We start from the raw sequence: 26,229 nt of genomic DNA on the forward strand, positions 1-26,229 counted from the left end.
GGGGGGGGGGGGGGGCGAGAAGATAAGGAGGAAAGTGGGGGTGATCGGGTGAGAGGAATTTGGTCAGAAGAAGGGAAAACAGCGAGCAAAAACGATAAGACCAAGAGCTCACCGTGGTGGGCTGTTGGGTGTTTCGGGTGGATCCTCTCCAAGGCCTCCTCTCTCTCTTTCTCTCAAGCTCTCAAGCAAGAAGACAAAGGGAAATTTCAGAAATTTTCTTCATTCAACATTAACCTCATACAATAAGAGGAGACCCCTTTATAAAGGTCTCAAAGCATGAAAAGAAGAAAAAAAAAGACTCACATGCCCCTTGGGCTACAACAAACACTACGCTTTCATAAGGGCGAAATCGTCACTAGTACATTAAATAAAAGATGCATAAAATAAAATAACATAAAAGACATGACAACATCAAAAATATAAACTCCCGATCGTAGCTGTCGATCTACGATTCCTTCGCCGATAAACCTGCCTAAAATGTTTGTCGATGACCTCATCACATAGTTTTAAAGTATGACACATTAACTTAATACCTCTATAATTCGCACAATCTTGTGCATCACCTTTATTCTTAAAAATAGGAATTAACACACTCATTCTCCACTCATCTGACATCTTCTTAGTCTTTAAAATAGTATTAAAAAGTTTAGTAAGCCATGAAATTCCTTCATCTCCTAAGCATTTCCACACCTCTATTGGAATATCATCAGGTCCAACAGCTTTTCCACCCTTCATTTTCTTTAAAGCTTCTCTAACTTCAGTTTTACTAATACGCCGATAAAAACATAAATCTTTATTTTCATTTAGGGTGCAAAGGTCACTATAGTCAATCTTATTTTCACAATCTTCATTAAAAAGTTTAGCAAAATATCTCATCCATCTTTGTTGAATATCATCTTCTAAGAAAAGTATTTTTTGATCTTCATCCTTAATACACTTCACTTGAACTAAATCCTTACTACTCCTATCTCTTTGTTTGGCTAACTTATACATATATCTTTCTCCATCTTTAGTATCTAATTTTCCAAAATTTTTTTTGTTAATATTCTTTAAATGCCCCCATTTAATCCTAGAAAATTGTTTTACTTTATTTTTTATTTTATGCCCCTTTATCTTAAAGTCCAAAACTAATAATCGATGTTGGGTACATAAATTTTCACTCGGAATAACTTTACAATCTTTACAATCTAAACGATTTAATTTTCTAATAAGAAAATAGTCAATCTGGGTTGTATTATATCCATTTTTATAAGTGATGAGATGCTCATTCATTTTCTTAAATAAGGTATTAGCAATTAAAAAATCATAAGCTAAACAAAAATCCAATATGGTCTTGCCGCCTTCATTCGTCGTTCCAAATCTATGGCCACCATGAATGCTTTTAAAATCATCTACCTCTCTACCAACATGTCCATTTAAATCTCCTCCAATAAAAACTCTTTCTTCAAGAGGTATATTTTGTATTAATTCTTCTAAGTCATTCCAAAAATTTAATTTAGAACTCATATCCAAACCTACTTGAGGAGCATAAGCCCTTATAATATTAACAATCTTATCATCAACAACAATCTTTAAAGCTATAATTCTATCTCCAATTCTATTAATTTTTATAACATTATCCTTTAAACTCTTATCTATAATAACACCTACACCATTTCTAGTACGACTCCTACCCGAATACCAAAGTTTAAATCCTAAACTATCAATTTCCTTAGCCTTATCTCCAATCCATTTAGTTTCCTGAATGCACAAAATATTTACGGAGGTTGTCTCATGGATTTCAAAATAATATCTTTAAATTACTTAGAATTGAGTAATCTATGAATGAAATAATCACGTAAGGGCTAGAAGCTTACATAGAAGCTGATTATACATGGTTAATTGAAGATAGGAATGCTTGTGGATACTATATTGCTGTAGATAATTGGACCTCTTTCCATCTGCCTTCATTTGGCTTTTCACGGCTTACCTTTGAACCATTCCACAATACTTTTTCAATGCCTGATTTCATTTACATTTTATGTGTTGCTTCTAATCTCATAACTATATTTGATGCTTTATTTCTTTAGCTAGGTTCACCTTATTCTTCCATGTTGGAGACTATAATAGGTTTTACCAAATAAATTGAGAATGGTTAAAAAGCACTTACATCACTTTTGCATTTTCTTTCCACCTTCACAACTTGATTGAAGTCAAAGGTACATAAGCTAAAATTTATTGACGTCCTAGTCTTTCCTGCCTGATGAAGGGTTGGTTTATCACATTAGAACAAATAAATAGTAGCTCTCTTTTTGACGCAAGTGTTTTGGTTAAGCTGAGGGAATGTATTTTGTCTTTTAAGCGGAGGATGGCATTTACTTCCTTTGCTAGTGCAACTCGAACCTTAGCATGTGTAATAGTAGGAGGCATGTGGTTCAACTAATTGAAATTTTCTGTTGTTTGGTTCTCTTCTTAAGCTTTTCTGGTGCATTTATAAACTAGGCTGGAGTTGTGCCTCCAAAATCAAGAAGCGATCAACTCCTTTGTCCTTATAAATGATTGATGGAATGTTTCTTCGGCTATTTTAATTGCATTCTATTGGATCGCAAGGTGTGGCCTTTCCGTTCACTATTGTGGAGGAGGCTTTATCTACTTTCAGAAAAGCCACCAAACTCCCTGATGATTGTTTCCTTCCTATTCACTGTTGATGATATTCTTCTCTTCTATGGAGTTCAACCTCGATAATATTGTCTTTACATCAATTTCTTTTTTATCTTCATTGGCTACATATGCCTCTTAACTTTATAATATCTTATTTCCTTTTTAGCCATCGTCCACAGCCAAAAGTCCTCTTTAAAGTTCTTGGCTTTATTATTGAGACCTTTATTGTTATTAATACCAAAAATTAACAACCAAATAAACTCCAGACACATACAAAAAATGTATGAATTTAAATATTTTTCATTCAAGGATTGCTCGGTCATCTGGTTGACAAATAAATAGGTTTTGGCTATCCCAAATTATGACAAAACACCTTGCTTGAGTTATTTGCTCCAGAGCCATAAACTTTACTAAAAAAAACTATAATTGCAAACTTTAACTATAAAGCGATAAATTTGTATGTGTTCTCCCTTCCCGGGCCTATACAATTTTTATCGCCAAGGGACATATTAAGATATTAAGTCCATAATAACTCAATTTCTCTTGTTCAGCTTCCGACTAGGAGCTTGAAGTTATGAAATAGCCATGGTTTGAGTTTGGTTTGGAGGTGCTCTCTTTCTATATGATCAACTTGGTCTCCTGTGTCATGCTTACAAACAAGTTGATCATAGGAGAATAGCTTTGTGCCTCCTATATGGTTTTTTGTTATTCGTTATAGTTGTTTGTTGGCTCTTAAGACTTACTTGTACTGTCCACTTAAGTTATTTTTAGATGGCCATGCTCTCCTTGTAATAGCATCTGACTACATCATTAGTAACAATAGATCCTACCTTTATTTTACTTATGAATTTGAGATCGGAGCATCCGCTAGATCTATGTAGATGTTGTCTTAAGGAGAGTTTCTTTAACAGAGGGAACTCTTAGCGTTTGATGTTATTGGGTATGGTGCTTGGAATGTCCTTATTCATGTCTTCTTTGTTCCCATAACATCATTGCTTCCAAGCTATTATTGCCCTCGACTAAGGAGACCATATCAATTGGATAACCTCTTTTGATTATTCCCTTAAAGTGAATCCATCAATCATTATATCCAACTTCTTGAAGGTGACTTGGTGAAATTTTGTGTGGTGATGCATCAAGTTCTTTATAGTGATCTCTTTGTATAATAAGTTTGTCCATGCTACATGAAGATGATAGAAATCCTTTTTACTTGGGGAATCTCTTATACAATGATATGCCATTCTTTTTAGCTTGACGATTGACTTAACATATTCTTTAAATACTCCTTTAGCCTAATATTCTTAGCCTTGTTGCCACTAGGAGATTTCATCGTGAGTGCACCAGGCTTTTCCATATATATATATATATATATAAGTGTAATTGTTGGTAATTTGAGTTGATTTAAATAAAAATTTTAGCGAGCTGCCTTCAGTTCAAAATCAACATGAAAAATTTTGAAGCCAAGACTCACTCAACTTTAAATGACTAGTTTGATTTCAAATTGAATCAAATTCTAGTTTAGCCTTAATTTTGATATTACCATGCATGGCCGCTCCCCCCCACCGCACACATACACCCAAAAAAAAAAAAAAAGTTTGGCCTAAAATTATAGGCATTTTGCATAGGTGCAATTGGAATTTCAAGTGCACTACAGTATTTATGCAAACCTTGTCTGGCTTAAGCCTCCTTATGACTAGGCTTTTAGGAGCCAATTGCAGTGACCTTAGTTTACCCGGGCTATTTTGGGCATTTATATTAGGTCTGGCATCCTGCAAAATAGAATTCTAGGAACTGCAAGTAGCGGTGGTTTCCAAGGCTGGGCAGCCAGATTTATTGGTCTTTTGCTAACAGTCCTAAAGTTTCGTTAATACATATATTACCACCCAGATTGTCTAGGTAATTGCATTGACGTAAATTTTAAGCAAATACCAAATACAACCTTTGAAGCTAGCTTGGCTACTCTTTGATTTCTCATTGAACTATCAGTCAACTATGCTTATCTTTGGTTCCCCAAGTCTATATTTCCTTAGTTGCAACCTTGGACTTGTAAATACGTACTGTCTTTATTTGTTATAATCATAATTAGTGAAGGGAAAACGATGGGGTTCTAATCAAATCAAGCCAAGTCAAACAGTATGTTGTTTTCTTTGATTTGAAAATAATCATAACCTGCTTGAGCCTGAACTTGATTTCAGTGTCTGGCTGACCTCAGAATAAGTTAAAGGCTTGATATTGGATTCATTAGAGTAAACACACAAAGCTATGAAATTCTTGACACGGTTTATTTTAGTTGGCTCAATTGTCAAACCCAAGATTTTGAGATTTTTTTTTTAAAATCTAGAATCAAGTTTGCATGCCTAACCAAATGAAGTTCAGAATCGCCTGAAATTTTAGTTTGTCAAAATGGAGAAAAATGATTCATGTAGCCGACCCCACGTATTAGGATAAAGGCTTGATGTTGTCCTTATTGTAAAGGATGGTCAGAACTGGTCCAATAACATCTCTACATTAGATATAAGTTACAATCTGAGTTTTTGTAACAGCTCTACATTAGATATAAGTTACAATCGGCATTATATCCATGACATAATTGCTGCTATGGAATCATTTGTTTGACCAAATGTGTTTTCTGTTTTAGTTTTGAACTTTTTACTGTTCACCATTGCTTGTATGTAGATTGGCTTGTGAGATTCAGTTTATATTTTTTGGAAGCATTTATGTGACGGATCATATAGTTTATTCAACAATTGCTCCTCTTGTTCCTCTCATATGCTGAATAGTTTCAAATTTTTATATCATTCTACATTAAAATTGTAGCTTTTTGCTGACTTAGTCTTTTATCTATCAAGTACCACCCAGATGTCAACAAGCAGCCCGGGGCAACTGAAAAATTCAAGGAGATAAGCACTGCATATGAGGTAGCATCAATTAAATCAATTTATGTTTTTGTATTTTAGAACTTTGCCTACAGTGCTTTAGAAAAAATATATTCCTGATTGCAAGTTCAATGGTACTATGTTGAGCTCATTCTTGTTTTAATCTGTTAATAGACTGTAGTGCTTTTATCTCTCTGAATCCCATGCAAACACATAAACAAATATAGGCTGGGTGCTAACAACATTGATGCAATTATATAATAGCTATGCGACGATAAATTGCTGGGCGGCCCTCAGTTCCCTTCCCCTCTTTACTGCAATGTTTCGTCATTCACCATTACTTGGCCTTGTGATATCTGGTGTTGCTGTACCGAATGTATCACTTGAGGAGTTGAACTCCTTCCTCTTTGCCCTCTCTCACTCTCTCTCTTTCCTTTTTACCTCTTAAAAACAATGCCTTGCAGAACAGAACAATATAGTACTTTAGAAGTTTGGTTTTTCATGGGGCTGCAGAAGCTTGTAATTATTTGATGATGATGCAACTAGAATATCAAATTATATATTTGGATGCTGCTTTCATTGAACTGAAACAAAGTTATATAATGTTGGTCCTTTTATTGAGCTTTAGTAAATTTCCCAACTATTTTTTTTTTCCATGAAATAATCTCTCTCTCACTCTCTCCATCCCCCTTCCCCCTTCCCTTCCTCTATTTGCCTCTCTATTCAAGGTGGAGAAGCAAACTTTTGCTTATTGGATTTGACTTGGTGGTCCAAATTTTTTGTAAGTTGATCTAAATAAGCATTTATTTGCTGTTGTATAGAAATAGGAGCTAGTCCTCAGAGAGTATTCATGATGGGAGGGAACACATTTTGAACGAGTAATTATAGGTGCTATATTTGGAGCATATGCTGAGAGGAATGTGAAATGAGAAAAAATGAGTACAAATTCTAACAGGGAAGAGTAAAGAAAGAGAATAATGAGGTCTTTGATAGGAAACACTTGTAGATCTTAAGTATTTCCTATCAATCTTCGTAAAACAGTGAGAAATTCTTCCAAAATCCATTGAAATCCAAGAAAAATAGTAGATTTTATTGCACGAAATCAACTAACGGAAGAAAAGCAAGCAAGATACAATTGATCCTCAATTTGAGAGAAGGATCGATCTCTCCCAAATCTCTAGACGCCGCTAGAGACCAAAGAAAAACTTAAATCTAGGAGATGTCAAATTTCAGCCAAATTCAAGATGCCCTAATCCTAGGAAAACAAAGTATTTAATGCATTCAAAACAAAAGGAAATCCCTAAACAATCCCTACATTCAAATTTCCCTCCCAAATCCCTAAAAAATCCTTCCTAAAAAGCTCTGTGGGCATTGGCAGCTCATGCGACACTACAGGAGGTAGAACTCTTCCGCATCTGTTTCGTCGATCCGGTCAAGTCTGGACCGGCTGGACCGGTCTAACAGTCATCTTACTAAATATGCCCTTTAAGTTTTTCATTTTCATTTTTATTTTTATCTTAATTAGTTTGTTGATTATGAAACTTGTGTATAAACTGACTGCTTGAGTTGGATATGATCTAATCCAATTAATAAAACTTGAATCTCTCTACCTCTTAATATATGTTTTATATGCGTATCATGTATGTACAAGTCTTTGAGGTGTAAAAGGAACTTTATGTTTATCCATGTTTTTAAAAGCCCTCCATTTAGGTTCCTTGTGCCTTTTATTGCATAAGTTGATCCCTGTGCTAAATTGCCATCCTCCATGAATGCCCTTTTCTACCATAGCAACATTAACTTTTTCGTTAGATTCAATCATCTTGATAATTTTTTGTTTGAATCGTAAATTCTCAAAATTTTTTTTTTCTTATAAAAGTATCTAATTTAGAAAACAACAAGCTAGGGTTTGAGAACAAAGTTTTAGGATTTCTCACAATTTCTAAGTAGTATTCACCTCAATGACTTTGCACCCGAACCCAGGTAGGGGTAACCCCCCAACACCCCCTAACGAGCACGAGAAACTTGAGGTTTGAGGCAACAAAACAACCCGATTGATCACCACAATCAAATTCCACACATAGCAATATAGACTTCAATATTTCTTCCATTATAGAAGTGGAAGATGTTTTTCATAAGTTTTTATAAAGCTCCAATATTCTCTGAGTCTAAAAATATGATTTGGAGGATTCCCTTGTTAGTGATAAAGCTAGTTTTTTCTTCGATATTCAAATGCATGTTGATTTGATGGTAATTTGAAAATGTGCTGATGAAGCTCAGAATGCCAACTTGGCTAAGATGTCGATGATCAATAAGGGATAGTTTTCCTTAAAATAGGCCTAATTCAAATTATTAAGATTGATACACTTTCTCCACCTCTATTTACTCTTTATGATTGTGGCTACATTGGGCTAGTCAGAATATTGAACTCCTTAGATAAGCATGGCATTCAAATATTTCTTGACTTTTTCTTTAATGGATTTCTCATTTTTTTTTTAACACGTTTCTTCTTTTCCACTTCATGGGCTTGCAACCTACTTAGAAGTTCAATAGGCATGAAATGATGGTTGGGTCTAACCCCAAGAATCTTAGATGAAACCTGTGCAAAATCATCAACATGATTTCTTAATAAATTTTTAAGTTTATTATGATAGATACATGCTAGGAGTGAATTAATTTGAAAGGATTGTCTAGGATTTATATTAGATGCTACTATTGTTAGCCCATCCTTATTCAATTTTAGGTTGTGTTATTTTCAATTGTGGTTTGTAGTAGCGTTAGTAGAGTGAGTTAGATGGTGTTGAGATAGTAGAGCCTTGATTTAATGAGCGCCCTACCCCTAATCGTTGTCTAATCATTGTGATTTCTTTTGGGATTGAGAACTTGATGTCCAAATGATTGGTTGAGATCAAGACTTAGAAAGCATCAAGAAGTGGTTAGTTGATTATGGTGTTATAAGTTGATGGGGCCTGCAAGGATACAAAATCAATTTGGTGAGCCTTTAGCAATAGTATCCCCCAAACAAGAATTAATATTATAATTCCCCTCTTGGTTCTCATTTCATCAAATAACCCAATCAATGCCCTTCTTTAGGACCATTGAACCCGAGTTACTCTTGTGTGGGGGGGGGGGTGACATGTTAGCTAAGCTCCTAGAATTATGAAGATTGGCTAAACTTCAAATTTGTTAAATAATTCTTTAACTAACACCACGTTATTGTTGATGCTCTTGTTGGTAGGCAAGTTAGCCTTTGCAAAAATAATAGGAGTTGAGTAGATGTGAGATAGGTTTACTTTGTTTACTTGTATACTTTATAGTCTTGCTCAGTGTATGGATTCTACCATGCTTCCTCGTTTATAATATCAATGACTTTCCTAGTTATTAGGTAGTTGGAAGAACATGTTAACTAAGCTCCTAAAATTATGAAGATTGGCTAAACTTCAAATTTGTTAAATAATTATTTAACTAACACCACGTTATTGTTGACGCTCTTGTTGGTAGGCAAGTTAGCCTTTGCAAAAATAATAGGAGTTGAGTAGATGTGAGATAGGTTTACTTTGTTTACTTGTATACTTTATAGTCTTGCTCAGTGTATGGATTCTACCATGCTTCATCGATTATAATATCAATGACTTTCCTAGTTATTAGGTAGTTGGATTGTTTAGTTCTATAAGTGGATCCTTTTGTCGGTCTTGGTGGGTTTGCTTCTTTAATTCCTTAAAATTTTGCTCCTTTAGGAGTTGTTGTAGTAATGTTTTGTGGTTGTGACACTTCTTAGTCTTATAACCATGGTTTTTTGCGTTCTTTTTCTTTGGGTGATGTTGAAGCTTCTTTGTTTTTCAGTAGTACTCCCATCCTTTAATCATAATGACTAATGATGACATTGGTCAATGGTCTGTAGGGTCGATCAAACCTTTGTAAGAATCTAGATGTGGGCTTTTAACATAGCTGTGTCAACTATAAGCATGTTGACTCAGGATATAGGACAATGTATGAGTGAAATGCTTCATCTTGAACATGGTATCCCCACAATTGACATCTCTCAGTCTTTTGGGTTGGTTGCCTAGTGTTCAATGTTTAGTCTCTCAAACTACTTTAAGGTCAATTAAGACTTTTCTATATATGAAAGAGTGATGTCAGGTGCAAGAACTGAACCCCAGGTTATCATCATCCACAACGTGGTGTCAAGGCTAATTTTCAATTCCTTTTATTGGTCTTAGTCACAAACTCAACATCTTGTGATGCCCCATCAACTTTCCCTTCTTGATAACTTTGATCTTCTTGTATGGAAGGCTCTTACATTTCTTATTATTCATCACCTCATCTTTTCCTCAAGGGGAATATCTCAATGAGAATGCTAGAAGCCTAGAAGGAAGTTGTTGTCCATTTGATTTGGAGCAAATAACAATTGTGTTTTTTATATAGGTTGGTGCACAATATGCTTGGATAATTCAATTTGTAAGATAAAGTCATTGTGATAGAGGGAGCCAACTGGAGGTCTATTTGCTAAAGGTGGAGTTACATGACCTAAGAATTAATACATGCATACCCTAAAATGATGAGTATTAGTTTCCTTCATTTAGGGATCAAGCTCCATCTTGGTTGGGCTTATGGGCATATATCTCTTTTAAGATAGCGCATATTAGATAATCTCCTTAATATAGGAAGGATTTTTGCCTTATGAGTAGGTGTTTGAGCTCGGCTACTTTTGGCATGTGCATGATAGTCCCTAGAAGAATATTTATCTTTAGCCACAAATTAGTGCCGCAAATTTTGTCTTTTGCCTTTTATATATTTTGACCCCCCTCCCCCCTCTACAAGCCCTATTTAGGATGTCCATTTGGCATCAACAAAATGCTTTTAACAATATCAATGACATAGCTCTTGATTTATATTGTGAGTTAAGGTGCATTGTCAACGGACAACCTATGTCTAATGTCAACTTATCCCTTCTAATGTATGACATTATTTTTTTAAAAAATCTTGTCAAACTGAGCATTTTGAGTTTTCATAAGGAGGTCGATTTAATTTTGGCACCAACTAGTCATCTTGAGGCCATCTTGGTCTTGATGCAAGTAGTTGTAGGGAGATTGGTTGAACTATAATTGAAAAGAAATTGGGGGACTAGTCCGGCTGTCGTGTTGGGTAGTCTACCCTAGTTGACCCCCCTTCAAACATCCATTCTCCTACTAACTCTAATCCAGTAAATCTCACTGACAATGCACTTGAGCGTCACTTCTGGCTTAGGTGATTACTTAGGTTCAAACATTCATTCTCCTACTAACTCTAATCCAGTAAATCTCACCGAGAATGCACTTGAGGCGTCACTTATGGCTTAGGTGATTACTTAGGTGATATAGGACTAGTTGTCGTCGATTTCAACCTAGTCAATTGAATCAAGTAATTGATGGAAAATTTGTCTTCCTTGAAATTCCATTATGGACTTGATTCTGATTGACCACTGAGTAGCAACGGGCTAAACTTAACTGATGATATTTATGCAATAGTGCATGAGCGGTGCTCAATATGTTGTGGGTACTTGGTGCTCAACCAAGGAGTTCTTGGTCATTCGAGTCTTCCTTCTAGTTTAGTTGGTTGTATCCAATATTTACTGGAGGAATGCAACAACCTGGATGGCTGTGGAGCCATTTTTTGCCTATCTCAAGTGCTAGGCATATATGACTATTGATGCATTCTGCTATGTAATACTAGATACATGAGTTGGATACCGTGGTTTAGTCCAGTCTTTTCTTTTTTAATTGTAATATGTATTATTTTATATTGAAAGCCATCTCTTAAGCCTGGATGTAGTTTTTATTTGGATTTGGGTTTTTTAAGTTTGCATTTGATGCTTTATTCATAATTATTTGCTTTTTAATTAATTGAATGTTTTGTCCCTCTTTCTTTTATTTTTAGTTGGGATACTCAAATTATTTTCAAGTTCACCATCTTTTTTTTTTTTTTTCTTCAGAATGATCAATTTTCTTATATTACGATTGACTTTCTTGTCAGGTGTTGTCAGATGAGAAAAAGAGAGCTTTGTATGATCAGTATGGTGAAGCTGGAGTGAAGAGTGCAGTAGGGGGATCATCTGGTGCATATACGGTAATGCTGACATCTTTAATTGTTTATCATGCAAGTTTAAATCATCTTTTGATTAATCACTATTTGATTTTTCAAACCAAGTCATGTTAACCCGTTTAGTGCATATATCATTGTTCCTCACAATGCTGCATTAGAAACTAGTCATAAAACCTTTCTTGACTTTATTTTATTTTTCTTTGTAAGTTCCTGATCTGGTGGCAATGCAGGCTAATCCTTTCGATCTCTTCGAAACTTTTTTTGGTGCCTCTATGGGTGGATTTCCCGGTATGGACAAAACTGCTTTCAGAACACAGAGACGAGGTGCAACTATAAAGGGTGAAGATATTCGGTGAGTTACAAATTCCATATGAAATACAAGGATTCTCTATGAGAAATTTTGTCATACCTGTACCCTATAGCTCTCTTAATTGGTTATGTGGTAGTTGTATACATCATGAAGCGCATTGTGTCATAGCTGCAAGCCTGCAACTATGTGATTTATGAATCACTCTGCTTTGTTATGTTTCTACTTTTGTGTTGAGCATCTGTTTCCATCAATTGATACTCTTTTCACTAATGCCAAGAAGGAAGGTGAGTTTCAGGGTTCTGCTGCGATCTTGGGTGTTGGGGTTTTCTTCTTCTTATTGTTATTATTATTCTGGGGGGGGGGGGGGGGGGAATTAAAAGTAAAAGAGAGGTCAATAAAATGGAATATGATGACTCACTGTAGGTAATAAAGTTCTGATCTTCCTTGGCGTTTTTATTGATTTTAGGTCCACAGAACTTGTAGAAACCAGGATCTCAACCAAGTGTTTTTTTCTCGTGCAGAAGTCATAATTTCTTACAACAAAATAGAATTTTATACAAAGCAGTCAACTGGCTGCGGCATGAACTTAAGTTCAGTTCTAAACTATTATGCTTTCTTATGACTAGTCTAGCAGTTCCTAGAGAAAGAGCGGAGCCTATAATAATGCATTCTTTCAACATCAGATATTTTCCATTTGCTTATTTCAACTAGCCAAACCTAGACTTCAGAAGACACTCTCATGGGCACCTTATCTTTCTTTTCCTTTGTTTTAGTCCTTGTGAATTATTTGGACGTGCACTTTGGTCCCTCAAATTTTCATATGCATCTGCTTAGGTCCATATTTTGCTTGAAAACAAATAATTGGTTCCATCACTATAAGTACAATAATAAAATAAAGAAATTACCTCTAATAAAATAAACAAATTAGATGAAATTAGCTCCCTCATTGCAAGCTATCATGGCATTGTACAAAGGGGGAACTCCTATCGTCTATGATGTCAATTGACAATCTTTATCTGGATATTTTATACAAGCTCTATAGTTGACACAACCCAGCCGGGGAGCTCAAAATACCAAGGGGAGAGCAGACGATCAGATGAAAATTTTAAACATTCTCATAGTACTTAAAAAAATGAAATCTTCTAATTTGAAAAGAGCTAACTGAATTATAAATTTTATATATGAACATTTCATATATTACACTTTTTATCGAACCAATTTGCATGCACATTCTTATCCCGAATAATTTTGATGATTTTTGGAATGGCAGACAGCACTTATGCATTGAGCTGTATTCTCTGTATTTGGATCGTTCAGGACATATTTACATCTTTTGGAGTAACATTTCTATAGTTTATTGCTTGTCCATTCTTTTATTTGAATGATTTTAAGAACTTATAAATAAACCATTTATTGTTTTCATACTTTGAAGTTGTTGATAGAACATATCTTTGCTACAGATATGATATGATTTTGGAGTTTTCAGAGGCTATCTTCGGAGCAGAAAAACAAGTTGAGTTGTCTCATTTGGAGACCTGTGATGTCTGTGCTGGTACTGGATCTAAAATTGGTTCCAAATTGAGAATATGCTCAACCTGTGGCGGAAGAGGTCAAGTAATGCGAACGGAGCAGACACCTTTTGGCTTGTTTTCTCAGGTTTGCTGTTGATTCCTGCAAATTTCCTTTTGGTGAAAAAGATATCACAACTATTCTTTTTTAATATTATTGCCTTCATTTTAATTTCCTGTGGCAAAAACCTGTTACTATCCTTGAAAAATTTTATAGGTAAGATGAGCTTTGTTGGAAACCTCCCTCTTGTGTGTCAAGTAATGCATTGCTGATATTCATTCAGTTTATGAAGGAATATTTCCATTTTGATTTGAAATACATTGAATAATAATAATTTAACATACCTTTCCAGAGCATTTCGTCCTTTGTATTCCTGCATAATGAAATTTAGCTTGACTAGGTTGCTGCTATTTTACTGGACTCATAAGTAGAATATTTCCCTTCATTTCTCTTGCTTAAAGCTATGATTTAGCTCAAACTTTTCAAAAATGTGGTTAACATCATATAAGTGGGACTAACTAGGCTATAGGATGTAATCCTCTCCATTTTTGGTATAACTTTGAGCCTAAGAATTTTTAGAGGATATACTTTCCACATCAGCAACGTAAACGATCCTGGATGTCATCACGGCTAGCAGCATGAGCTGTTACGCCCCATTTATATCCCTCTCAGTCAAGTATGAGATGTTGTAGAGGTGAGGATACATAATGAAGCAAATAGAAAATCTTTCTGCCTGGATTGTCGCAAAAGCCAAAATTCTTTTTGTATTCACAGCTAGATCCATTAGAAACATTAGTACGGAATTATACATAATGAAATTCATCTAGAAACTATACTATACAAGTTCTAATCAATACATAATTAACAGATACCGAATCATCATAAACATGCTTATCCTTTGATGCATTAAAACCATACATCAAAAGCACTAGGATAAAAGACAAAATTTGATCACTTCAGGCCCAAGCTTCTCTTTCATTTTGTGGGATAAATAAGTCTAATACAAACATCAAATTACAAGGAAAAAGAAGATAACGCCATGATGATTTTTTGAATAGACATGAATATCAATATCAATAAAAATAATTAGCTTGGTGCAGTAACCGTTTAATCATTACTTGACCTTAACATTGAACAAGAAAACAGCAGTCATTAACAGTAAATATGGATGTCTATGAAGAATTAAAACATAACCAAGTCTAATGTCTTATAAATGTACGATGCTAATCAAATACTAGTTTTAATTTTCTTGTCCTCTTATCATTCGCACTTGTCATAGGCTTAGAAATGTCATGCAAAAGCCACAAGGTATTAGCCTATGTTTGAACCTCTCTTACATCACAAAGTCATTAACAAGGTTTAAAATTGCACAATTGGGTATTGAGGCTTTTTTTTTCCTGTCACGAGGTACAAGACTCAAAATTAAAACAATGCGTCAAGTGAAAATAAATATTAAAAGAGATTTTTTATATAATATCCAAATAATATATTAAATAATGATATATTAACTTCCTATTGAATTATGAAGTAGCAAATTAGCATGCATATGAAATAAAAAATTGCACAAGACATGAGGCGGTAAATAATAAATTGGTGAAATAGAATTGAAATCCAAATATTACAAGAGCAAAATAATATTAAATATATGAATTGCATAAAAATATCATATAACATCAGGTTTAACTCGAAATTCCTTCTTTTTTAGTTTCTTGCTTGCTCACATCTAATCCCTAAAGAAAACTGAAATAGTTGGCAATAACTCAGAAATTATTTATACTGTCATCATTGAGGGGGTCTTTATTTGAGCCGTCGTCCTAACAAATTATTCTCTCCCATGCCTCATCCTTTGAAATCCAATGCCTTCCAATTTGCTTCTTCTTTATTTATTTTAGTCATCTTTCTCTTTCATAAATATTTTTCATCAACATTGTCACGACCCAACCCGACCGGGACGGATCCCGCTCGCATCGGGTCATGATGCCTGAACTGAAACTGACTGAACTGATTCCAGGATCTGGCTTTGGAATTTGTTTCAGAATTTTCTTCCAAACATTACATACAGAAACAGACGCACACAGAGCTACTATAAACATCAAATGCAGCTGAACAGATCATCTATCTTTTTTTTTCTTCCTCAAAAGAATCATGTACAAATACAGCTCATGGCTTTCAGACAGAAAGAAAAGCAGACTAGGACGATAATTAATTTTCAAAAACCCCTTGCTCTCTGACTTTTGCCATGAACTGATCGTCCTGGTACTATCCCAGATCGGCCTGGACGATCCATACAGGAAATTTTTCCTGTAACTTCTGTACAGAATCTGGAACAAAACTTGAACTGATCGTCCCGGGACGATCTCGATCGGCCCGGACGATCCTGGAGCAGATCTGATGTTACAAACATAAAGACGAGTTTAATACTCTAAAATTTTTAGAGGAGGTGATGGTGGTAATGCCGCTTTCAAGTGATCTCCAATGGTGGCTAAAACTGTGGGGGTTACAACGAAGGTGACGAGTTAGAGGTCAAGGTAGACGAGAGGACGTTGCTATGGCTCAGGGGTGCTTGAATGTGTGATTTGTTTGGAGCATTAGTTTATGATTTAGTAAGTTTAATAAAAATATATATAAATAAGGTGAGCGGTAAGCCTCATGCCAGCTAGGCAAGACGCGACTCAAGGTGGGCCTTAGCCAAGCTAAGACGCAAGCCTCATAAAAAAACTCGAGACATAAGGCTCAAGACATTTTTTGCTGGAATTTTGCTGAGGCCGGACTCAAGGTGAGTCTTATATTGCGCAATTTTAAATATGGCATCACCTATCCCATCAACATTTATCATAATCACTAAAAAGTTTTGGTCTTGCTCCAACATAGCAATTATCGACGGACTCCGTGAAAATGCTTGGATTACTTCATAGACTATTCTGAAAGTCAGGAACCCCTTCTAGTTTCCTTAGCATTGGCTCACCCTATCAACATTTTTACCTCTTCCAATGCAAATCATCATAACTCGCCAACCTATATCACATGACATGACCTTCAAAGACTTATCTTTAACATTAGTATTGTAAAGCATTTAAAATATACATATCATTATTACGAACATGCTATCAACAATTCACTTCAACATTTATTTTAGAATGAACAAAATGTCACATCTTATAAGTACTGTATTTAAGAAGAAAGAAGGGAACTAGAGATACTCGTAGGCATAAGCATGGTAACACGTAAAAGTAACATATCATTTACTTGAAGAGGCATGATAAATCACGAGATTTGTACTATATGAAGATAGCATGTAATGGCTTGAGTAGTTAGAAATGTGCAATGTCGTACATTTATTAATTATGCTATTTAAAACAAACAAAATGCTCTATGTGAAGAGATTTCTTCAAGCAGTACACCTATAAGTTCAATAATATTAAGAAACAATAGACTTAAGAATGTTTTTTTTCCTATACTAGAGGTTGAGTGTCTCTCGCAAACAATAGTTCGATGCCATGACTGGTTTTCACACTGATCATCCTAAAACCTCATCTCTTATATACAAATTAAAAAAATCATCAATTTCCCCTCATTATATAAAATTTCCTGAGTCAAAATCTAAATGAAAAATTACCTCAAATTATTTTTTACATCAATTTTAGCACTTCTCACGAAAGCCCTAAAGCTTGTCATCCTCAGTATGAAGTAGGTATGAAGTAGATTCGTAGTATATTCACAAAAATTAGATTTCTCCTCTCCGAACCAAGTGTCTTGCCAACATTCACATAATATCATATTATATGCAAATGAAATCTTAGTCATGCCATTTTAATGGAAAAGTGAATTTTGCTTATAGGATCATTAGGGAATACTTTATAAATAGTAATATTAAATGCTAAAGCTTAGGTAATGATTTTAAATAATCAAAATAGTCCCTTAACTTTTTATGAATGATCAAAATGGTCCCCAACTACATTAAAGGACCATTTTGATCCGTCAAGTCCTTAAAGAGGAACCAAAATAGCCCTACGCCATATATTTGATTTGGCCGAGCGGATTTGAAAGGGCAAGTGCCCTCCCCAACCTCCCCTTCTTGGGGAGTTGCCAAAATTATCCCGAGAGGCTATCGAAATTGTTAAAAAATCTTTGAAGCTTTAAATTAAATTAAAAAAAGGTTGAATTAAACTAAAATAAATTAATAACTAATTGATTAAAATAAACTTGAAATATTAATTAAATTAATTAACTAATTAATCAAATTTAAACTAAAATTCAATTAATTGAATAATTGATTGATTTAAAATCTAATTAAATAATTAACTTAAAATTTAATCAGAACTTTAATTAATTTAAAATCTAATTAAAATTAAAACGCTGATTTAATTTTTTTATTGAACCATTAAATTTAAATCTTTATCTAAATTTAAATTGAGCTTTTATTTAGCCTAATTAAAATACAATTAAATCTTTAATAATTGATTATCTAATTTTAAAAATAAAAATTAAATTCATATAATTAAACAATTTAAAATTTAATAAAATCAAAACTTTAATTAAAATTAAATTTTTAATTAACTAAACTAATTAATTAATATCTTTAAAATTAATTAAATTAATTGAGCAACCAATTTAATTAATAATTAAATTAAAATAATTATGTAATTTTAAAAATACATTTAAAATTTAAATTAACACGCTGAGCAATTTGTTTTAAATTAAAATTAAATTTAATTAAAAAATTCATTTAATTAATTAATCTAATTAGTTAAAGAAATTGATTTAAATTAAAACACAGAACAATATTCACACTAATAAGCTTGAAACAACTCACACAACTTAAACACAAACTCCTAAGACTAAGAAAGCATGAAAAAGAAATAATGCTTAAAAATTCCTAAAACTAAACCCCTTTAACTCCTGGCCAGCTCTAGCTACTAGCAAGCCTCTAGGTCCTGGTAAGTCCTATAGTTGCAAGCTCCCGCTTCCACAACTACTAGTCACAAATACCTGCAAACAAGTAGACGAAAGTCAATGAAGGGTAAACAAAATTTGTATTAGAAAGAACAAAACTAGTACTGGGAAGAAAAAAACAAGTAGGTAAAGCTCTACTATAGGCAAAATTAGTGCTAAAAGAAAACTAGAACCGTAGACAAAACAAGGTCTTGGAAATAAGGTACTGAAGCTAAAACAACAATACTAAAGCAAAATACAACCTACTAAAGTAGGAAAGAAAAGCATTGTAAGTTAAAACACTGGTTGCTGGTGTCGAAGCAGTGAAGGGTACATAGCTAAATGTTTGCCGCTAAAACCCTGCTAACCTAATATTCTACCGACAACTTCTAATAGAGGTTGTAAGGCCGACTTTAGGAAGAATCTCTTAGTAAAAATAGCCTAACTCTAATTTCTGATATCGAGCCACCTCTAATAGAGATCGTAAGTCCTACTTTAATTAAGGTGTTAGGTAAAACTTTCTCGGAACAAATAATACATCCCTGCTAACCTTGGCAACCTCTAATAGAGGCCTTTAGACCTGCTACTATGGCTAATTTTAATGAAAGCAGTAAGTCCCAACTCTTTAAACTCTCAAAACTACTTTCAATGAAAGCAGTAAGACCAAAATTTTAAACTCTATGGGCCACTTCTAAGTGAAGCCGTAAGACCCTCTATATAGGCTATTTCTAAACGAAGTTGTAAGACCCATTATACGTGCTACTTCCAAGGGAATCCCTAAGACCCGCTACACGTGTTACTTTTAATAAAAGCCGTAAGCCTCGACCCCAAGTTTAAATCAAATAATTGGGTAACCTCTTAATGAAGTAATTAATCCCAAACTAATTAAATACTGGGCATAGATGTAAACCCCAAACCATAATAAAATTAAAATCCACATCTATCAACTTTAGTTTATTTGGGATACCTGAGATGAGGCAACCCATGACTGCTAATCGGATTCTCAGAACACTATAATCAACAGTTGTTAGTGTTGGTAAACTGAAACCTACGATATACTCGGGATGACAGAACCATAGGATCTTGATTGGGTTTACCTTCATCCCCCACAACCAAAATTGAAATTGTCGCACGTCTAACCATCGATTCATCCTTAATTGAGAGTTCTCTTCTACATTTTAGTAGGGGTAATTAACTATGAAGGCTTGCTCTCATAGGAAGTGGAACCTCATAATTAAATAAACCTTGATGCCGATCATCAGGGGAAATATGAATAATTTAAAATCCAATCTCCCTCGGAAAAAATGGGACCTAAAGCTTGCGAAAGCGGGATTGATGCCGTAGCGCCTTATTTTTCCTGAGTGAACAAGGGTTCCAATTTACTTTTAGGTAATCCAGATGATTTACAACTTTCAAAAACATGTATTCAAAATTTTGATGTTGATTCAATCAATCAGATAAATAATTTGAGGACCTGAGTTCGACCTTATTGACTCATAGTTGTTTTCAAAATTCTAGCAAATTATCTCAATACACGTATAAAATATGTGCTACTTCAAATATCAAATTCTAAACAATTGAGTTGGTTTATCCATGGAGCAAGGTTATAAGAGCTGTTGTTGTTCAACTCAAGTATTGGAGTGGTCAATCCCACATATGGGCATTTTGAAAGCTAGTACTGTAAGCCTCAACCCTCTGGGCAATTCCCTAACAGATCAATTATCCTCAAACTTCTAAAGCTTATTCCAAATATTAGATACAAGTCGATAATCTAAATGACAAACATCAAGCTTTCTATACTCTCTAGGTTAGAAGTTTGATTTATAGGATCTTGAGTGGATGTAAGCCCTACCACGATGAGTTGGGCCTATATAAAGCTTGTAAGTCTATTGAACCAATTTTATTTATTGGGCCGCCTTACTTATAATGTAAGGCTATAAGATTATTATTGGGATCTCCTTATCCTTGAGGTTACAAATCCCATTTATGGGCCTCCCAATCAATGTAAGCCCTAACCTAATCAATATGAGACTGTTCAAAAGAAATATTAAGTTTATCAAATCATGGTTAATTATCAACCCAACTTGGATGCTCGAATTAATGATGCAGGAACAGACAATCAGATTTCATATATTGGCATCAATAAAATAAAAATATTTAGTTATAAAACTTTAATACATATTGAAATGACACTAATCTATAAAATTCTTTTTATATCAAAACTATAACAATTACAATATAAATACATTTCTCTTGAAGTTCCTCAGCTATGATACACATATTCTCTTTGCTCACTCATTTAGTTATTAATACATTATCATTAAAATGTTAGTCATAACAATGATGAATTATTTTCACTCAAAGGATAATTGTATTTTCAAATTACTGTAACATAATGAAAATTTAGAAACCAATGTATATTATTCTATGATGCACCGACACTTCTCCTCAAAGAGGCGTGCAGTGTCCGACACGACACTCGTCCGACACTCCTCCGACACGTGTCGGACACGCCGAAATCGTGTCCGATTAAAAAAATATTAAAAATAAATTAGACACGCGTGTCCGACAACTATATAAAAAAATGTATTGCCGTGTCCGCGCCGTACCCGTGTCCTATATTTAAAAAAAAAAACCGTGTCCGTGTCCGTGTCGTGTCGTGTCTGTGTTGCCGTGTCCGTGCATCATAGATATTATTATTAAAATAATTAGCTTAAGTAGTTGGCGATAAATTATATTCAATTTTGATCATTAAAAAATTTTTAAACCTTATTTTATAAATTATCATATCATATTATATTTTATCTCTCTCATTTCTTATATAACATAATTTTCAAAGTGGACACCATCAAAAGTTATACTATTTTAGGTTCTTATTCATTTCCTTTTTCTAGACCTTTTTCAATTTATTATGTGCACCGGTACATTGAATCTCAGCTAATTCCATAAGGGGTTAAACTCCATCTGTCAGCATGCACATGCAAGTAGTTCTACATAAATAATGTCAATTACATTCTCCATATCATTCCATTTATTTATATGATTGAGCATAATATGACTTGATAGTTAGTTGAAGCATGTTAATAAATTTGTGTTATCCAATTCAACACAATCAATATTTTATTTAAATAAAATATCATATAATCTTTTTATTAGAATATTTTAATTTTATGTTTAGGATTAAAATTTAATTGAATTAATTTATTTAATTTAAATTTTAAGTTCTAATATATACACATACAGATACATAATAAAAAATATTGACCTTTTTATTTGGGTAAAATCAATTTTTATTAGTTTTTTAAATCTCAAACTGTCCAAACTTTATAAAATAAAATATATGTTTTATTATGTATATAAACTATTTTTTTTTTTTAAATTTGATTAAAGAAAAATCCTTTCCTTTATAAATGCCTTCTTTCAATAGTCCTTTTCCTCTCTCGCTTGGTCCTTGCAAGACGTATGCTTAACTTTTGTTTTGCCTTCTCTCAATAGCTCAAACTAGATGGTTTATTTACATACTCGGCTATTTGTTGCTGACTTCATGTCCAGCTTCGCAACCTTGCCGATCTCAAGCCATCTTCACCGCCTCTTTCTCTCTATCTCTCAGCGGCTCGATTGCAATACCCCTCGATGACTTGCCCGCGACTCTTAAAAGCGATTTGTCGTGATTTTAATAGGTGAAGCCCTTTTCGTCTCTCTTGCAATGTTCAATGACAGATCCAACTACAATTGATTTAGTTGAACCAACAATAGTCGGTTTGGTATTTTTTTTAAATATTACAAAACTTGTGCTAGCTGCGGTGTTATTATGCTCTTAAGTCAAAATCTAACTAACCAACTAAATTCTCATATATGTATTAGACATTATTCTTCAAGCTTATTGAGAATTAGCGGCCATGCCATGCCTCTGAGCTCTTGTCGATTATGTCCAATACCTCCGAATTGCAAGCGACCATGTTGTATACCTCTAAAATTTCAGTGAACATTGGTACTACCATCTCTCTACCAATGAATGAGTTGATGTTGAGCTTGAAAGCAAATCTTTGATGCAAAAACCTGCCTGATCTATTCTGGATAGGGGGGAGGCAACTTATGGTTGCTAATTAGACTCCATAGACTTTACAACATAAATATCTCTAACTTTAGTAGACTGCATACACTAATATACCTGATATGATGGAACCACATAATCTTTATTGTTTTTATATATATTTCCCCAATGATTAATCATTTTATTATATTCAGATTAAACTAAATCTAAGTTTAAAATTGGGTCTAAGCAAACCTCTACAATTGAGAGTGCTCTTCTCAAAATGGACGAGAGAATTAACCTTTGGTGGGTTGCACCCTTAGGAAGATTCGACAGCTTATTAAATAAACTTTGGTTCAATAACAAAGAAAACCTTGTTAAAATAAGCTAATTTACCTTAAGGAAAACTATTCCTTGAGTTCTTTTACATATCATTGGAGGTTTGAAGGGGAGGATGTGCTTACAATAAGCAAGCCAAAGCATGTTATGTTCTTCTTGCTCTTCTTAAGGAGTTTGCCCAATAATATGTTTAGTTAAAAGTGTGCTTGTAGATATCAAGGTTTTATCTATGTTCTTTAGGCATATGAATCTTAATAACCTTTTTGCTTACCATTACATCTCACTGGAATGAAAAAACAGAATGTTTTTAGTTTTTTTTGAATGATAAGAATTTAAACAAAAGTATTTTTATCTATTGATGGAAAATACCTGAACCTGATCTTTTTAAGTGGTAATCTTAGCATGATACGGTTATTGTCAATTTTAGAATTTCTTTTGCACAAAATTATCCTAATCATTTTGTGTTCACTGACTTAACTTTTAAGTTAATTATTATTTTTTGCTTTATTTTTTTAAAATGCTATTATCCATAGGTTTCTATATGCCCAACCTGTGGTGGAGAAGGTGAAATCATTTCTGATTATTGCCGTAAATGTGCTGGTGAAGGGCGTGTTCGTGTTAGGAAGGGCATTAAAGTAGAAGTTCCTCCTGGCATTAGCAAGGGTAGCACTCTTCGTGTCCGTGGTGAAGGTGATTCGGGGCCTAAGGGGTGAGTAATTAATTTTTAGCATTATTTGTTGCTATATTCTTATTAATCATGATTGCATCTCAGGTATGTCAAAGTATTGTCTCGAGTCATGTTATTAAACAAAGTTCAGTGAAACTCCTTTTGCAGCCTAACTATGTATTCCTTTCTTATGTTATTTTGTTTAGTTAGTTTTAAGCATGGAACTCTCAGACATACTCTTCTTTCGCAATAGGTTTGTGTGACCTCTTTTCTAGAGATATATAGATGTTAAAATTGATTTTGAATATAGTACAAGGTCAGCATCACTTTTAAATTTTCCTTCAAAATATTATATTTAACAACGAACACATTAGGAAATATAAGGTGTTATCATAATTTGTATTCGAGTACATCATATTCAATTCTGTCTAAAATCAAAATTATCTTGTATTCTTTCTGCAAAATCAACATATAGTATAGCTTAAAAATGGGCACATTGGTGTTATGTCATCTTGTATTCTGAAGTTTACAACGTACTCTCAGCCTCTTATATTCCTTCATAGTTTTTTTGGATCACTTCTGATCTCTTAAAGTTTTAGTCAGTTATGGCAGTTTATTTCAATCTCACAAAGCTTTTAACTTTATTTATTTGGACTTGTTTATGGAGCTTGCAGTTGAGTAATTTTTATTGTTAAACTTGTAGAAAAAGGGAGGAGCAAATCAAACATTTTTTTTTAATGTTGATATATTAAAGTGTTACAATAGTCCATTTAGTTGGAACTAAACTTCTAGAAGAGCTTTATCAGAATTTTGTTGATTTCTGTATTTAGTTTGAATGTTGATGGACTTGACATTAGGCATGTGGGCTTTATTGGGGCATGAACATTACATGCCAAGTGGGCTAACCCTTAGGCCTCATTCTGTGTTGATAGCTATTGAAAATTTTTGTGGAAAGTGTAGGTAAAGAAAGCAATATGTCCAGAATTTAGTTAAAGAAAAGGTTAAATTTATGTGCTGATGTAAGAATGTTATGCAAAGTCTCTATTCTTCTTAGTTGTCAGCATCATAATTGCACAAAATAGTAAAGGACCATCTTTTATTTAGTCTTTAAGTATTTTTGGTGAAAGCAACTATAAGTGATGTTGTTCTCTACATTTGAGGGACGTTAAACCCTGTCATTTAAGAGCGGGGGTTGAACTTCTCTACAAACCTCATCTATAAAGGGGTTGAAATCTTTTTTATCTTTTGATGTGCCTCTTAATTTTTCTTTTTTGTTTCTTTCCATCATCCCACTGCCTCATGATTATTCTCTCATTTCTCTTCTTCTTCTCAGTCATGATTCTTGTTGCCTTATGATTAACCGTTACATTTTCCAGGATAGGAAAGAGAAACTAGAGAGGGAGAGAAGGACTAGTTATAAAATGGAGGGAGGGAAAGGGGGCTTGGGGCTGGTGGCCTATTCTTGGCCAGTGTCACGATTGTCCTCAATGGAGAAAACTTGCTCTGCTGGTATCAAGATAAAAACTTGCAATATCTCTTGGGAGATATGAGAATGGAGGATGAAGATGGGTTTTTGAGAGATGGTACTGCAATGCGGAGATCCCTTTTGGGTGGCTTTCAATATGGGCTTAAATATGATGTTGTACATTGAGGCAGTTAAACCTATATACCAGGATGAGCTCCATGGGAGCTTTCAACCATTTTTTCAGTCAAAATAGAAATTAGGTTCAACTTCCTTCACTATGAATTAAAATTGTGGACTCAAGTTAGTTATAAATGACAAGTTTATAAATTGCTGTGTGCTAAAGGTCATGTCAGTGGAGAGAGAAATTAATGTCTAAGCCTCTAATGATTATCCGCACACAATAAACAAATATTAAAAAAGGAGCAAAAGGTTTTTTATTGGAAATTCAAAAAGTGAAAAAATCATTGGGCCTTGCCCAATCATAATAGCTTCAAGTAGTTTAGGCTTAGATTATAGTTGGTCGCCCTTCCCCAAAATTTGAAAAGCCATGATTATAATGTAGAAGACTTAGTCTGTAGATTATGTTCCTTATTATTGTGGAGTAAGGAATCTGGAGGTATTAATGTGGATTATGATGAAGGGTAATGAGAAACAGTCCTAAAAAAGCGAGGGTAGGTTTAAATTATAATAATCAGTGGATAATTGGAGGTAATCATTAAAATTCATCTTTTAATGAAGGGAGTTGACTAAATGACTTGGAGATGAAGAACAACTACAAGTGGTTGTCCTTGTGCTAATTGAAGGGGGTGGGCTGAGCTATTTGGAATCAAAGGTGAGAAGAGAATTCGGGATTTGCCAGAACTGTTGGTTGAAGGAGGTTGAGACAATCCTACACTTGGACAACAATAGCAACAACAACAACAACAACAACATCAAGCCTTTGTCCCACTACGTGGGGTCGGCTACATGAATCCTTTTTCGCCATTGTCTGGTTAAAAGTCATATTCTCATCTAAATCTAATAAAAAAAGATCATTTCTAATATTTTCTAACCAAGTCTTTTTAAGTCTACCTCTACCTTTCTTAACATAAGCCAAATCTAATACCTCAACTTTCCTAACCGGGTCATCGGAAGGCCTCCGTTTAATGTGACCAAACTATCTAAGGTGACTCTCTCTAATCTTATCTTCCATTGGAGCTACTCCAACCTTTTCACGTATATGCTCATTTCATATCCTATCTCTAAGGGTCAAGCCACTCATCCACCTAAGCATCCTCATCTCTGCAACACTTAACTTAGTATTATGCTTCTCTTTTAATG

The 26,229-nt window shown here is 34.0% G+C and overlaps 1 protein-coding gene across 3 annotated transcripts in view; it reads left to right on the forward strand.

The window, feature by feature from the left end:
• LOC110095099 (chaperone protein DnaJ) overlaps nucleotides 1-26,229 on the forward strand; it is a 43,955-nt gene that overhangs the window by 5,473 nt on the left and 12,253 nt on the right. For all 3 annotated transcript variants that reach the window (XR_003702181.1, XM_020820493.2, XM_020820494.2), the window contains exons 2-6: nucleotides 5,490-5,558; nucleotides 11,526-11,618; nucleotides 11,825-11,946; nucleotides 13,365-13,560; nucleotides 23,311-23,486. Coding sequence is in view for 2 of the 3 variants with exons in the window: in XM_020820493.2 (XP_020676152.1) it covers nucleotides 5,490-5,558; nucleotides 11,526-11,618; nucleotides 11,825-11,946; nucleotides 13,365-13,560; nucleotides 23,311-23,486 (656 nt within the window). In the remaining variant the exon portion in view is untranslated. The remainder of the gene's footprint in view (nucleotides 1-5,489; nucleotides 5,559-11,525; nucleotides 11,619-11,824; nucleotides 11,947-13,364; nucleotides 13,561-23,310; nucleotides 23,487-26,229) is intronic.

The sequence above is a fragment of the Dendrobium catenatum genome, unplaced genomic scaffold (genome assembly GCF_001605985.2).
Source record: "Dendrobium catenatum unplaced genomic scaffold, ASM160598v2 fragScaff_scaffold_1179, whole genome shotgun sequence".
Classification (NCBI taxonomy): Eukaryota; Viridiplantae; Streptophyta; class Magnoliopsida; order Asparagales; family Orchidaceae; genus Dendrobium; species Dendrobium catenatum.